This window comes from Eucyclogobius newberryi, unplaced genomic scaffold (genome assembly GCF_026437365.1).
Source record: "Eucyclogobius newberryi isolate DKJ021-1_F unplaced genomic scaffold, fEucNew1.0.hap1 SCAF_1, whole genome shotgun sequence".
Classification (NCBI taxonomy): Eukaryota; Metazoa; Chordata; class Actinopteri; order Gobiiformes; family Gobiidae; genus Eucyclogobius; species Eucyclogobius newberryi.
In genome coordinates this window covers 19,547,445-19,563,483 of record NW_027315723.1, presented here as the reverse complement: position 1 = coordinate 19,563,483, position 16,039 = coordinate 19,547,445, and the positions used below count along the sequence as shown (strand labels likewise).

General features: G+C 43.2%; 1 protein-coding gene across 2 annotated transcripts in view; it reads right to left on the bottom strand.

Annotated features, from left to right (window-relative positions):
• pak5 (p21 protein (Cdc42/Rac)-activated kinase 5) overlaps window positions 1-16,039 on the bottom strand; it is a 91,089-nt gene that overhangs the window by 26,214 nt on the left and 48,836 nt on the right. For both annotated transcript variants that reach the window (XM_072440088.1, XM_072440080.1), the window contains exons 3-6: window positions 12,955-13,164; window positions 12,181-12,322; window positions 9,740-9,894; window positions 8,981-9,114 (exon numbers count right to left, since the gene is read on the bottom strand). In XM_072440088.1, the coding sequence (XP_072296189.1) occupies window positions 8,981-9,114; window positions 9,740-9,894; window positions 12,181-12,322; window positions 12,955-13,164 (641 nt within the window). The remainder of the gene's footprint in view (window positions 1-8,980; window positions 9,115-9,739; window positions 9,895-12,180; window positions 12,323-12,954; window positions 13,165-16,039) is intronic.

Genomic DNA, 16,039 nt, shown 5'->3' with positions numbered 1-16,039 from the left:
TAATGGTAACACTTGAAGGCAGGTGCCTGCCTAGTAAGGTGTTCATTGGGTACATGTGCTATAGCGTCAGGCCATATGTTCCGCCGCCCCTGCGTTGCTTTAAGTGCCAGCGCTTTGGGCATATTGCAGCGGTCTGTAGAGGGAAGCAAAGATGTGGTAAATGTGCAGGAGACCACGAGTATGGGAAGTGTGACGTGGGTGCAAAACTGAAGTGCTGTAACTGTGGGGAAGAACATAGCTCTGCCTTCGGGGGATGCAGGTTTAGCAAAAGAGCTGCTGAGGTGCAGAAAATAAAGGTCTCTCAAGGTATATCCTATGCAGATGCAGTCAAGAAAGTTTCAAGTAACGAGTTTAGAGTAAATACAGAGAGAGGAGCCAGCGCTGCTCCCAGCCAGGGCGAAATGAGAAAGGCCAGCGTGGCTCCCAAGAAGTGTGAAGGTTTCAAGAGTGGAGGTCCCAAGTGTGCAGGTTCCAGAATTAATGAGAATACCCTGGTTGTGGATAGAGAAGATTTTGTACTCTTTATGGTGGATGTTGTAAACTGTGCTGCTCAGACTCAAAGCAGAACTGAAAGGATCAGGATCATTGCTAAAGCTGCAGGGAGATTCCTTGGAACAAAGGAGCTTGATTGGGCAGATATAGAAAACAGGCTAAAGGCGCTAAATGGGAGTCGGAGTGATGGGGGTCTGCTTGTGGGGAGTCAGAGTGATCAGAGTGACGAGATGGGGGTGGGGGTGGTCTCCTGTCCTCGCCCAGTCTCGTAGACGCACGGCTACCAAGCAGCGACATCAGTGGACATATTAAAGCCTATAGAATGAAGCCTAACGCTGTACGGTGGAAGCACCGAACGTCAAAGAAGGAGAGGAAGATGAAGAAGAGTCTCCCTGGAATAACAACAACAACAACAACTATTCTAGTCACAAAGACATATCATGACCTCATGGGCTTTGTAACACCAAAGCAATGGAAGGAGTACTTTTACGGACTACGACAGAGTCTGAGGACTACGACAAAGTCTGAGGAATAAAGTCTGGCGGTAATGCAACACTTGGATGCCAACCGCCATAAAACAACAACAACAACAACAACAACAACATCTTGCGTGAAAGTACTACATGTGTGTAGTAAAGACTTTATTCTTGTTATGGAATGGAGTGGAACGTTCATTCCATGGAATGCTCGAGTCTATTGTTCTTGCCCTGGGGCCGCGGCCCCGGGCCCTGTGGATCCACATGGCAAGCTCCATTTTATTGGAGTTCGGGCCAAGCCGATCGCGTCTATGTCCCATGTGTGACTTTCATTCATGTTCAGGTATGAACATGAAGAATAGGATTAAGAAACCAGAATAAAGGATATTTGATGAAGTCTAAAGAATAAAGAATATTCTTTAGACTTAAATCTTTAAGATAAGATAAGATAAGATAATCCTTTATTGTCCCACATGGGGAAATTTCATTGGTGCAACGCAGGTAGATACAGAGGTAGATACAGAAGAACAGATCACTTATAGGAAGTCTGAAAAACACTTTCAGTAGAAGATCTCCTATAAATAAATAAAAACTCCCATAGACAAATAAATACATAAATACCATTGCATGTGATCCCGACAGTAATTGCACATGAATATGTGTCACGACAGCACATAGATTGCACATGAATTGCACATGAATTCCAACAGCAATTGCACATATGACAGAATTGCACATCAGTATTAGGTTAGGTCAGTATTGCGACGGGATAACTTAAAGACTCTTTAGCTCCAGTACTAGTTTGTTTAAGCTGAAGTTGTGTTATGTAGTTTAGTTAGTTATAGAGTTGGGGTTGTTGTCGTTGTTGGTGTTTTATGGCGGTTGGCATCCGAGTGTTGCATTACCGCCAGACTTTATTCCTTAGACTTTGTCGTAGTCCTAAAAGTTCTTCTTCCAGTGTTGTTGTTGTTGTTGTTGTTGTTTTATGGCGGTTGGCATCCAATTGTTGCATTACCGCCAGACTTTATTCCTCAGACTGTCGTAGTCCGTAAAAGTACTTGTTGTTGTTGTTGTTTTATGGCGTTGTTGTTGTTTTATGGCGGTTGACATCCGAGTGCATTACCGCCAGACTTTATTCCTTAGACTTTGTCGTGTTGTTGTTGTTGTTGTTGTTGTTGTTGTTTTATGGCGGTTGGCATCCAAGTGTTGCATTACCACCAGACTTTATTCCTCAGACTTTGTCGTAGTCCTCAGACTCTGTCGTAGTCCGTAAAAGTACTCCTTCCATTGCTTTGGTGTTACAAAGCCCATGAGGTCATGATATATCTTTGTGACTAGAATAGTTGTTGTTGTTGTTGTTGTTGTTGTTGTTGTTGTTGTTTTATGGCGGTTGGCATCCGAGTGTTGCATTACCGCCAGACTTTATTCCTCAGACGTTTCGTAGTCCTCAGACTCTGTCGTAGTCCGTAAAAGTACTCCTCCCATTGCTTTGGCGTACATTCAGAGACCAACCGGCTTTATTCCAGGGAGACTCTTCTTCATCTTCCTCTCCTTCTTTGACGTTCGGTGCTTCCACCGTACAGCTTTATTCTTCAGGCTTCATTCTATAGGCTTTAATATGTCCACTGATGTCGCCGCTTGGTAGCCGTGCGTCTACGAGACTGGGCGAGGACCTGAGACCACCCCCACCCCCATCTCGTCACTCTGATCACTCTGACTCCCCACAAGCAGACCCCCATCACTCCGACTCCCATTTAGCGCCTTTAGCCTGTTTTCTATATCTGCCCAATCAAGCTCCTTTGTTCCAAGGAGTCTCCCTGCAGCTTTAGCAATGATCCTGATCCTTTCAGTTCTGCTTTGAGTCTGAGCAGCACAGTTTACAACATCCACCATAAAGAGTACAAAATCCTCTCTATCCACAACCAGGGTATTCTCATTAATTCTGGAACCTGCACACTTGGGACCTCCACTCTTGAAACCTTCACACTTCTTGGGAGCCATGCTGGCCTCTCTCATTTCGCCCTGGCTGGGAGCAGCGCTGGCTCCTCTCTCTGTATTTACTCTAAACTCGTTACTTGAAACTTTCTTGACTGCATCTGCATAGGATATACCTTGAGAGACCTTTATTTTCTGCACCTCAGCAGCTCTTTTGCTAAACCTGCATCCCCCGTAGGCAGAGCTATGTTCTTCCCCACAGTTACAGCACTTCAGTTTTGCACCCACGTCACACTTCCCATACTCATGATCTCCTGCACATTTACCACACCTTTGCCTCCCTCCACAGACCGCTGCAATATGCCCAAAGCGCTGGCACTTAAAGCAACGCAGGGGCGGCAGAACATATGGCCTGACGCTATAGCACATGTACCCAATGAACACCTTACTAGGCAGGCACCTCCCTTCAAGTGTTACCATTACCGACAAGCTGTCACATCTTACCCCAAACCGGGTCACCTTCAAACGCCTAGCGTCCACCACCGTAACTCCCGTCAAATTCTCCTTAACTTCATCCACAGACGTCGCCGTAGGGACACCTACGATAACTCCTCTGACCGTGTTTCTTTCAGCATTAGACACAAGAATGTCCTTTCCACCCAGACGTTTAGTTCCAATCGCCTTCCGTTGCTGAGCCGCGTCCTTGCACACGACCAGCAGCGAGCCATCTCTAAGGACACTCGCACTCTTGATCACTCCCACAGCTACAGTTAGGCTCTTTGACAATGCCACTGAATTCCACTCCTTAAAGGATGCACTATCCTGTGCAAGCTTTATGATCACCTTACAGTCTCTGCTCTCACCCCGGACATCAATAGCTTCAGCCTCATCCTGCTGCTCATTCCCAGAACCCTCGGACGAGCTAAGGGACTTTCTACGTTTCCGGGCACGTGCAGGCAGAAAAGGCTGCTCCTCCACGCCGTCCAGAACGTCTTCCATCCCCGATCCACTCCAGAGTTCAAAGTGGTACATTACTGCCAGACTTCATTCTTTAGACTTCATTTTGTTGTTGTTGTTGTTGTTGTTTTATGGCGGTTGGCATCCGAGTGTTGCATTACCGCCAGACTTTATTCCTCAGACCAGAGAGCGAGAGCTAGCGGGAGCGCCCTTTTATAGGCGCCCCTACAAAGCCCAAGAGGTCCGAGTTGTTGTTGTCGTTGTTGTTGTTTTATGGCGGTTGGCATCCGAGTGTTGCATTACCGCCAGACTTTATTCCTCAGACGTTTCGTAGTCCTCAAGAATGTGCCGAGGATGAAGAGAATGTTCTAACGTGCTTTGAACTCATGGGCTTTGAAACACCAAAGTAATGGAAGAACTTCTAAAAAATGGGCCTTCGCCCGCATGAGGATTGGCAATGGCCTTCGCCCGCATGAGGATTGGCAATGCTGGACTCGATTGGTCACTGAGTGGGATGGGCAGGCATCCGACCGGTCTGTGTGGTCGCTGTCGGGTGCCAGAGACTGTCGAGCATGTGCTGATTTGCTGTGAGGCTTATGATAGAGAAAGGGCCGGGTTGGCCTTGTGGTTTCGGAATAATGGGCGGGAGTTCAATCTGCGGAACGTTCTGGCGATCCAGTCACAGGGTTTGTGTCAGGCTGTGGTTGCTTACTTATGTAGCACAGGGCTGGGTAAACGTTTATAGAGGTGGGGGGTGTTGGAGACTGAGCCGAGGATGAGGAGCAAGAGGATGTTCTAACGCGCTTTGACTTCATGGGCCTAGAAACGCCAAAGTGATGTTGTTGTTGTTGTTGTTGTTTTATGGCGGTTGGCATCCCAAGTGTTGCATTACCGCCAGACTTTATTCCTCAGACTTTGTCGTAGTCCTCAGACTCTGTCGTAGTCCGTAAAAGTTCTCCTTCCATTGCTTTGGTGTTACAAAGCCCATGAGGTCATGATATGTCTTTGTGACTAGAATAGTTGTTGTTGTTTCAGACAACAACCGGCTTTATTCCAGGGAGACTCTTCTTCATCTTCCTCTCCTTCTTTGACGTTCGGTGCTTCCACCGTACAGCTTTATTCTTTAGGCTTCATTCTACAGGCTTTAATATTTCCACTGATGTCGCTGCTTGGTAGCCGTGCGTCTACGAGACTGGACGAGGACAGGAGACCACCCCCACCCCCATCTTGTCACTCTGATCACTCTGACTCCCCAAAAGCAGACCCCCATCACTCCGACTCCCATTTAGCGCCTTTAGCCTGTTTTCTATATCTGCCCAATCAAGCTCCTTTGTTCCAAGGAATCTCCCTGCAGCTTTAGCAATGATCCTGATCCTTTCAGTTCTGCTTTGAGTCTGAGCAGCACAGTTTACAACATCCACCATAAAGAGTACAAAATCCTCTCTATCCACAACCAGGGTATTCTCATTAATTCTGGAACCTGCACACTTGGGACCTCCACTCTTGAAACCTTCACACTTCTTGGGAGCCACGCTGGCCTTTCTCATTTCGCCCTGGCTGGGAGCAGCGCTGGCTCCTCTCTCTGTATTTACTCTAAACTCGTTACTTGAAACTTTCTTGACTGCATCTGCATAGGATATATCTTGAGAGACCTTTATTTTCTGCACCTCAGCAGCTCTTTTGCTAAACCTGCATCCCCCGTAGGCAGAGCTATGTTCTTCCCCACAGTTACAGCACTTCAGTTTTGCACCCACGTCACACTTCCCATACTCATGATCTCCTGCACATTTACCACATCTTTGCTTCCCTCTACAGACCGCTGCAATATGCCCAAAGCGCTGGCACTTAAAGCAACGCAGGGGCGGCGGAACATATGGCCTGACGCTATAGCACATGTACCCAATGAACAACTTACTAGGCAGGCACCTCCCTTCAAGTGTTACCATTACCGACAAGCTGTCACATCTTACCCCAAACCGGGTCACCTTCAAACGCCTAGCGTCCACCACCGTAACTCCAGTCAAATTCTCCTTAACTTCATCCACAGACGTCGCCGTAGGGACACCTACGATAACTCCTCTGACCGTGTTTCTTTCAGCATCAGACACAAGAATGTCCTTTCCACCCAGACGTTTAGTTCCAATCGCCTTCCGTTGCTGAGCCGCGTCCTTGCACACGACCAGCAGCGAGCCATCTCTAAGGACACTCGCACTCTTGATCACTCCCACAGCTACAGTTAGGCTCTTTGACAATGTCACTGAATTCCACTCCTTAAAGGATGCACTATCCTGTGCAAGCTTTATGATCACCTTACAGTCTCTGCTCTCACCCCGGATATCAATAGCTTCAGCCTCATCCTGCTGCTCATTCCCAGAACCCTCGGACGAGCTAAGGGACTTTTTACGTTTCCGGGCACGTGCAGGCAGAAAAGGCTGCTCCTCCACGCCGTCCAGAATGTCTTCCATCCCCGATCCACTCTCCTCCGCCATCTCCCGTCTCTCCAGACCGGGTGTTGAGCAAGGTCTCCTCCAACGCCAAAGTGATGGAAGAAGGACTTCTAAAGGATACAACGACAAAGACGTCCCATGACCTCATGGGCTTTGTAAAACAACAAAGACGTCCCATGACCTCATGGGCTTTGTACTTCCAAAGCAATGGAATAAGAATTTTTAAGGACTGCGACAAAGTCTGAGGGGAGGAAGGACTTCTATAGGATACAATGACAAAGGCATCTCATGACCTCTTGGGCTTTGTCAAAGCACTGGAGGTCAAAGCACTGGAAGAACAACTTTTAGGACTACGACAAAGTCTGGGGAATAACGTCTGGCTGTAATGCGACACTCGGCTGTCGACTGCCATAAAACAATAACAACAGCAACAACAGTCTAAGGAATAAAGTCTGGCGGTAATGCAACACTCGGATGCCAACCGCCATAAAACAACAACAACAACAACAAATACCAACAATTGGATGCCAACCGCCATAAAACAAAGCACTGGAGGTCAAAGCACTGGAAGAACAACTTTTAGGACTACGACAAAGTCTGGGGAATAAAGTCTGGCGGTAATGCGACACTCGGCTGTCGACTGCCATAAAACAATAACAACAGCAACAACAGTCTAAGGAATAAAGTCTGGCGGTAATGCAACACTCGGATGCCAACCGCCATAAAACAACAACAACAACAACAACAACAACAACAACAACAACAAAATACAAAAACAACAACGTCTCAAGAATAAAGTCTGAAGAATAAAGTCTGGCAGCAACAACAACAACAACAACAACAACAACATGTAGTTTAGTTGTGTAAAGAAGTGTAATATGCAACATTTGTGGAAAAGGTACTGAATTTGTGTGAAAGTACTGCATGTGTGTAACACGTGTGTCAGAGTACTACATGTGCTGTTGAAAATGTTCAATATTTGTTGAAAAATATTCAGCCTTCCCGCGCGATCACCTTCCCGCCCGTCGGGCACCCGTCTGTAGAATCTGCCTGCAATTTGAGTATGAATATGGACAGAATGTTTAAGCGCGTCTAATAATATCCATTCCCAGATTTCCAAGAGCGGCTTTAGCGAGCGCTCCTGGGCATTCTGATCAAGTGTGACGCGCACATCCACAAACAGGCGAACATCTGTGTGGGAGACGCGTTCAAGTACAACCTCAGCAAAGCGTATTATTAACATCTGACACGGCGCAGACACTCCACGCAAATGACTGTAATCAAACGCCACACAAAGTAGGCCCAAAACAATGAGGACAGCCCACCAGCGATTAGACAAAAGTTTGAGCAGCCGAGTCCCCGACGACGCGGCGTCCCACCGGACCACGTGGGATTCTGACCTTTGACCTTCAGAGAGGCTGTGGGCGAGTTTAAGAAAGAGTGCGTTTATAGTGTTGCACTTTCTTTTGAGACGTGATGTGATAAACAAGAGGGAAAAGTAGCTTAAGTAAGAGTTCTGTCGTTTCAAGTATAAAGTAATATAGAAATGGAAGAACAAAGTTTTGGTCTTAGAAATAACTCACGTAAGAGAAACTGAGGAATTGTGCACGAAACACGCATTTAATATTGTTAAGCTTTTGTTGTGAGTAGATTTACTCACAGTAGGAACTTTTTCTTCAGTAAAAGTACTGTATGTAAAAGTAGTAAAAGTATGTAAACTATATTACTCGGGTAAAAGTTTGGAGTCCGTCTGAAAAGAAAGGGCAGCAATCCAGCGTGTTCACATGTATGTTCATTAACATGCACTGTCTCGGACAAACAAACAAACAAACAAACAAACAAACAAACAAACATATCACTGTATATCAGTCAAATATATCAATACAATTCACATACTGATGATGTGTTGCAATAGTAACAACACATCATAGGGTAAAACTAACCTGTCTCACAACGGTCTAAAGCATATATAAGTTGCACTGGAGTCAAATTTTTGGGGGAAATTTATTTGCTAAAATCCAAGACCAAGAACAGACATTTCATCTTGAAATGCAGTTTGAAATAATAACAGATGAGAGAACATGGTGAATAGGTGTACGTATGCTAACGCTAACACCTTCAGCTACATGACGCACAGACAGAACTGTGGTAAGTGTCTGGTATGTTAACGTAACATATGAACAGTTATTCAGATAACTATAGCATAAAGAACATGCTAACAAGTTTACCAAAGCATCAGTTTTACCCCAAATCACTAAATCCATTGAATTCTTCTTCCTCTGTGTCACTTCTAAACAACTCCACAAACTCCAGAGGAAGAGGAAGTGCAGATTCTTCTTCTGCGTCGCTTAGAGCCTAGAGCGCCCTCTTGTGGTTGTCAGTGTAAAAATACGGAATAGTATCACATATAAGTCACTCTGGAGTATAAGTCGCACCCCGGCCAAAACTATGTAGTCCGGAAAATAGAGTATGTGATTTTAAGTGACGTTGTGTTCACTCCATGCTGCACTTTGGAGCATTTCAGTTGGCAAAAAATGTGCTGGACAAATAAAGTTGCACTAGATTGGGGGCAAAGCAGTTTTAAAGCGACAAATAAACTAAACAAACCAGCCGAAACTTCAAGCGCGATGAAGCCTCGTGTGCCAAAGTGACGAAAGTGCGACGAGTCTTTACCTGGTGTGAGTGACGATGTCGGTGAGCGCCCCGCCCTCCAGGAACTCCATGACGACCCAGAGCTCGTCCCCGACCAGGTAGCTGTTGTACATGTCCACCACGTTCTCATGGTGGTAGTCACGCATGATCACCACCTCCGCGCGGGGGGGGGGGGGGAAACACACACACAAACAATATTTTACGATTATGAATGCAAATCGGGGGCAAAAACAGCACGAGTAGAAACAGGAACAGAAGAGCGGCTTAACGAGTGAAAGGATTAAACGGAGGGTTCTAAGAGGATTACACCAGGCTAATGACATGACACACGACACCCACGGCGGCGTCTCTCCGGGAGTGTGAGAAACACAGAGTTTGAACTGGTTTCTGGTACAGTTGGTTCAAAATTTACAGTCACTTTCCTCACATCCTAAAAAGAACACACCGTTTCTGAGTTTGAAGCGAGAGAAAACGCCGCCGTCACTGTTGCTGTCTGAGCGCGTGTGTCGCTGAGTGGAGAACGGAAAGAGACAAACAAACAAGCAAATGTAGAACCGTTTTTGTTTTTATTTGGTTTTATTTCAGTGCAGCCGTGTTCGGTATTAGTATTGCAAAGAGTAAAAAAGACAAAAAGCAGATGGATTCTTATCGCTTTACGGAGTTTGGCTAAGATAATCGGACACGTCCACGGAAGTAAATTAAATAAATCAATTAATCAAATATGCTTCTTAAGAATAAATGCATTTTGGTCGTGTCTTTAGTGAGTGCGGAGATCAACACCTCGTTGAAGAGCAGCTCCCGTCGCTGCTGCTTCCTCAGGTCCATCTTCTTCACGGCGACCTGTTTCCCACTGTGCTTCTCGCTGGCGATGCACACGATGCCCGTGGAGCCCTCCCCGATCTTTATGAAGCTGTCCAGGTACTCCCGGGGGTCGCCTGGGGGTCAACACATACACACGGGCGTCAACACGGAGCGCTAGTGGTTGCTCGTTTAAGTTACGTTTCAAGTATTAGCGTTATTTTTGAAGAAATAACCAAAGAGCAAGTGGTTGTTCCCATTATGTCCTCATTAAACGTATGACGAGTTTTTGCAATTTTCTAATTCTGACTTTATTTGGTGTATTTATACCTGTTGTACATATAAATTATAGTTTGAGCAGGTATTTGTGGAAAAAACGTTGAGAAATCGGTTGAAAAATGACAGGAAGTGACATCACACCAGGGACACTCATTCCAGACAAAGTTTATGCAGAATTTACACAAAGAAACAACTTTTGACTCTCTAACAAAATAAAGTCGTTCTCATATATTTGTATTAGTCAAATTTATAAAATTGTGACATTAGATGAGTTTTGGCCCAGTTTTTGCTGGATATTTTCCTACTGTGATGCCATGAATTACAAACAGGAAGTGAAATAATAAACTTTTAAAAAATGCTATTCTGTGATAACATTTTTAAAATTTTTAGCCAAATTGAAAAATATATTTATTTTAACTGCAGTTTAGTTCAGTGAGTGGTCGGACCTGTAGGGGGCGCTTTAAGAATAGTGCCGATACTGGGAAATGTAATGGATCAGGTACTGATTATCTTCCAATACGGATCTGATACTCTAATAAGCCATTTTGAGAACACAAACGTATTTTTACCAACTTCAGCCCAAATGTTCAGAATTTAGTCACTGAGTTTATAGTATAATGTCTTGCTGCTCTGTAATTACAAACTGTATTAATGGCATTATATTATGGTATTAACAACTCATAAGGTTGAATGTAGCTAATTAATATTGAAGTAGTTGTAAGAAAAGGAACCTGGTAACGGTTGATAGTATTTATATATATGTATGTGTGTGTTATTGAACAAGTCGACACACCAAATGGTCAAATTACTATAGATTGATTTAAAAAGTTGAGGTGATTTTGAAAATAAGAAAACATGAAACAATATGGGACAAGCCCTTCCAGATAAAAATGAAAACGAGGAGTAGAATTGTCATGGAATCAGACAATACACCGATGCTAACACATCGAGAACACAATTCAACTTAGAATATGAAACGACACAGAAATATCAGACATTTGTATGGCAAGCTTAGGAGAAAACGCCGGGCTGTGTCAGCCAGGCTGTGGTAAGCAGCCTGCGTGATCCTCCTGCGTCTCACCCCGTTTTTTACCATGCTGGTTGGTTTTATTAGATATTCTGGAATAGGCGGGTCACATTTCTCAGTGGTCAGCTTCACATCAAGGCACTTGTTTTACAGCTGGTATTTTTCCTAGAGATCAAGCCTTGGGTAAACATTACCCAAACTCCTCTGGGCTGTCACCCCCCCTCGGGTAAACATTCTTTGGCCCATCTTTACGACCCCTTCACAAATGCAGTTTGTCACACACCCGTTCTTCTCTTAGACTAATGATGCAGATAAAGTATCACTATTATGCAGATAAAATACATCACAGAAATATAATCATATATTCACATTTTATCACAAGAATAGAATGTCTATTAATATGCACTGTCCCTGAAATAAAAAAATAAATATAATACAAAAGAATGAAATAGAATAGAATAGAACAAATAAATTGAATAAAATATAATATAATAAATTGAATAAATTGAATAAATTGAATAAATTGAATAAACTGAATAAAATATAATATAATAAATTGAATAAATAAAATTAAATTTGACTGTATGACAAGACTTTTCCCCAAAACTTTTTTTAATCAATTGCATTCAACAAACGGAAAAATGTCTTCCCCAAAAGTCTGACTTAAATTAGATTAAAGAGAATCAAGTCTATCATAGACGATTAGAAATGACAGAATCAATTTAAAATCAGATTTGATTAATTGCACGGGCCTAACGGGCAATGTGTTTGCTTTTTTTTTGTTTTACTTGAAATGAGAGGAAGACATACATCTTATTGCTTAGATTAGCAAGTGGCTGGTCCTAAACTGCAAATCTACTAAAGATATACTCTAAATATCATACAATTCTTCAATTTCAACTAAAAACTTATTTGCTGCATCACTTTTAACAAAATAAAGAGAGTGTATTTAGCCTTAGTTCATTTGTGTCAGTTTCAGCACATAATTCTGACCTGTCATTCACTTCACTGTCAAACCTGTTCATAGCGGCTCATTTTTCATCATTCTGAAACCCATTTTCGAGACATCACATGACCACGGTCTGTCTTTAAACTCTGTAAATGCCATTCTCCTCACCCGGGTTGACGACCAGCTGAAGCGCGGCCCTGAACTGCTCGTGGGACACTCTGGAGGGCTGCGTGTCCGAGCTGGAGCCCCACGACGGAGGAGGGTACGCCCCCGGGGGGATGTAGGGTGACGAGGGCTGGGAGTACGCACCCTGAGCAGAGGAGACACAAGAGTGAAGCAGACATGAAGCAAAGTGACATTTAAGGGACAGTATTATTCAAACGCAGTTCCACTTCAGCACACGTCACAACCTGTACACGTCTACGACATGGTGGTCTCTGCACGTGCCCGTCGTGACATTCACATTAAAAGTAATTTGCTATTTATTGTTTATTATTTTCATTACCTATTGATGAGCATATTAACGAGTGCATTAGTGAGCGCTGAGGGACGACGGGCATTTCCTGCTCATTTCCTGCACCGCCTCGTGAGACAAATAACTAATCAAAGATTGTCTTTGAAAAAGGAATTATGTGATTGTTGGTGTTGTGTAGTCGTGTGTTTCCTGAGGCGTGTAGGGCGGGGCTGGTGTTGTGTAGTCGTGTGTTACCTATGGCGTGTAGTTGTGTGTTACCTGTGGCATATAGGGCGGGGCTGGTGCTGTGTAGTTGTGTGTTACCTGTGGGGTGTAGGGCGGGGCTGGTGTTGTGTGTTACCTGTGGTGTGTAGGGCGGGGCTGGTGCTGTGTAGTTGTGTGTTACCTGTGGAGTGTAGGGCGGGGCTGGTGTTGTGTGTTACCTGTGGCGTGTAGGGCGGGGCTGGTGCTGTGTAGTCGTGTGTTACCTGTGGCGTGTAGGGAGGGCTGGGCTGGGACGGCGGGTGGTGGTAGGGCGAGGGCTTGTAGTGGTGGAACACAGGCGGGTACGGCAGGTGCACTGGCGGGTACCCGGGCGGTTTGGGGTGGCTCTGAGGTAGTTTGAGAGGCCCGCGCGGGTAAGTGTCTCCACTCAGCCCCTGGTGACTGGCGTCCCGCGACTGGCGCTCGTAATCACCCTGGAGACAGGACGGAGGCGGGTGAGGGGAGGCCACATGACGAAAACATCTCGATATTGTTTTGGAGGAACAATAATCAGACGATAATAGAAATGTGTTTTGGGTCGCGAGATGATTTCAAGATGTAATGTTCACATTTTCACTGTTTTTAATCATTTTTTAAAATTTAAAACAGTACATTTGAGAAATAAAAATAACAAAAAGCAAAGAAAAATACCAAAACAAAAATAATAATAATAATTTAAAATAATAATTTAAAATTTAAATATATATAACATACAATTAAACCTAATTCTAAATATAATTAATTTTGCTCTTGGGGTCCCAAGTTGGTTTCTTGGTTATTTTGGGGTTTGGGAAACCTTGGTCTATTGAACGCTCCGACATCTACCAACACTCGTTGGTTGTTATTGTACCTCGACCTTTAGGCGCCCATGACCTTGTTGCTAAACCAAACCTGATTCTTAACCAGTATAAAATAAATGAATAAATAACTGTATTTTACTGGTGTCAAAAACCTCACTGAATCATGTTGTTTTAGATAAACGTTATGATAATAATCATTAAATTCATCAATCATTTGTACCACGACAAATGATTACACATGACGGTAGAATGGAAGTTAAGAGTTAAGATACTTTGTTAAATTAAATAAATATATTAGTCAAGGTTTAAGTATCAGACAAATGAAACAACAGTAAAATGACCCAAAGTGCAAAAATATTTCAGAATCAGAATCAGAAAAAGGTTTATTGCCGATGTCAATGAGCAAAATCCATCATTAGCATCATCCACATGTTGAACCTCTGTTTCCATCTTGCCTGATACCTCTGCCTCTCAAACAGCACTTTCTCTATCCTCCATGTTCTTTCAACCATTGTAACCTGGACAACGTCTTTAGATTTTTGATTTATTTACTTAAAAGAGTCAGTGCGTGTTAATGAACGTACAGAATTAGCCTATTTCTTACCAGAGCAGAAGAATCCTCCACCTCTGCATTTACCTCTAGTTTAGGCTTGTTTAGCTTTGGTTTAAAGTGCCTCTGGTTTTTAGCATTTTCTAATTTTGACTTTATTTGGTGTATTTATGCCTGTTGTACATATACGTTATAGTTTTACACCAATCAAGCAGTTATTTGTGGAGAAAATGTTGAAAAATCTGTAGAAAAATGACATCACACTAGGGACAGTCATTCCAGTCAAAGTTTATGCAGAATTTACACAAAGAAACAACTTTTTTGACTCTCTCAACATTAATTCAACAAAATAAAGTCGCTCTCATTTGTATTTGTCAAATGAAAAAACTAACATTAGACGAGTTTTTTTTTCTTTCTGTGATGTCATCAATTACAAACAGGAAGTGAAATTGTAAACCTAAAAACGGTGCGATTCTGAGATAACATTTTTAGCATTTTTAGCAAAATCCTAAATATATTTATCTGAACTTCATTTTAGTTCAACGAGTCGTCCGACCTGTAGAAGGCACTTGAGTATTGGTCTTGAGTATTGGTCAAAATGGGTCAAAAAGTCTCCAAAAGTACCTTTTAAGCTCCCTTTATTCCTCCTAGAACTCGGTCAGACGCCCGTCCCACTTCTTTGGTAGAGTAAGCGTGTTTATTAGGCCCATGTTTTATCATTACAGCTCCACCACCGCCCCATTTATCAGGCAGCAGCATCTGGACCCGGGACATTCCTCCGCCGTAAGACCCCAAACTCCCAGGATTCCTCTGAACGGCTGCCCCACAGCAGAGGGGGGGACGGGGGGAGACGGGGGAGACGAGGACCCTCACTACTCTATTTTCAGCCGAGTGGGATGAGTCAGATCAGAGTGGCTGAGTCAGACTGGATTACTCACCCGCTCTCACGACTCACACTATTACACTGCAAAAAAGGACGATTTTATGAGTTGAAATCACAGTTAGATTTTGTTTATTTTAAGTTTGAACATTATGCAAAAACAATGCAGTATCTTATCATTTGGTTTACTTTTGTGATGTCATTGCACAGATTCAGAATTCATAATATTACACTGCAAAAAATGACAGAATTCATGCTGTTGATTTGGGTCATTTTTACTGGTTTATTTCTTTCATTTTGGCGCTGCACACTGAGAGGAAAAAACACAGCATCCAATCATTTGCTTTATTTAATTTTACTATCATTATTAAATGATTTATTTTATTTTATTATTATCATTCATTCATTTTCTACCGCTTTCTCCCGTTAGGTGTTGCGGGTGACTTTGGGCCTTAGGCGTTCAGTAGATCATTGAGATGAATTACCAAAAATAAAAAATAAATACTGGTCAAATTGTTTTACAATAAACACAAAAGCTGTAATTAACACTATTAAAACAAGGCTAAATTAAGAAACCAAGAAAAAGCCATTATTTTTCTAATCTTAATAAAAACAACTGTAAATCTATGTCAAATTAAAAAAAGTAATTGCTGTAATATTCCCTTTTTTGTCATGTAGATTTGATTTAAAGCTCATTTATCTGTCCGCGTAAAAGGATATTTTAGTTTTTTCCTCACGTTTTTCCCTCAGAAAGTAGAAAATACAATATTGAAATCAAGCCATAAACACGCCAGCTCCAGAACTGAAACATCTGTTCAATCCAAATCTAACAAACAAACAGAATTTGAGCTCTGTCCACCCGCGTGTTTTGCAGTGCACACATTACGCGGACAAACGACGTTGCTAAACGAGCGCGAGTCCACGTTAGAAAATCATTATTTGTCGCCGCTACAGTCGTTTGATGAAGAACGGCCGAAGAGCGACGGTAATTCTGAAGCTGTCGGGACTTTTAATACGTTTGGGGCGGATGATGAAAGCGTGGCGTTAAACATGGACGCTCGGGCCGCGCCTTTGTGGGA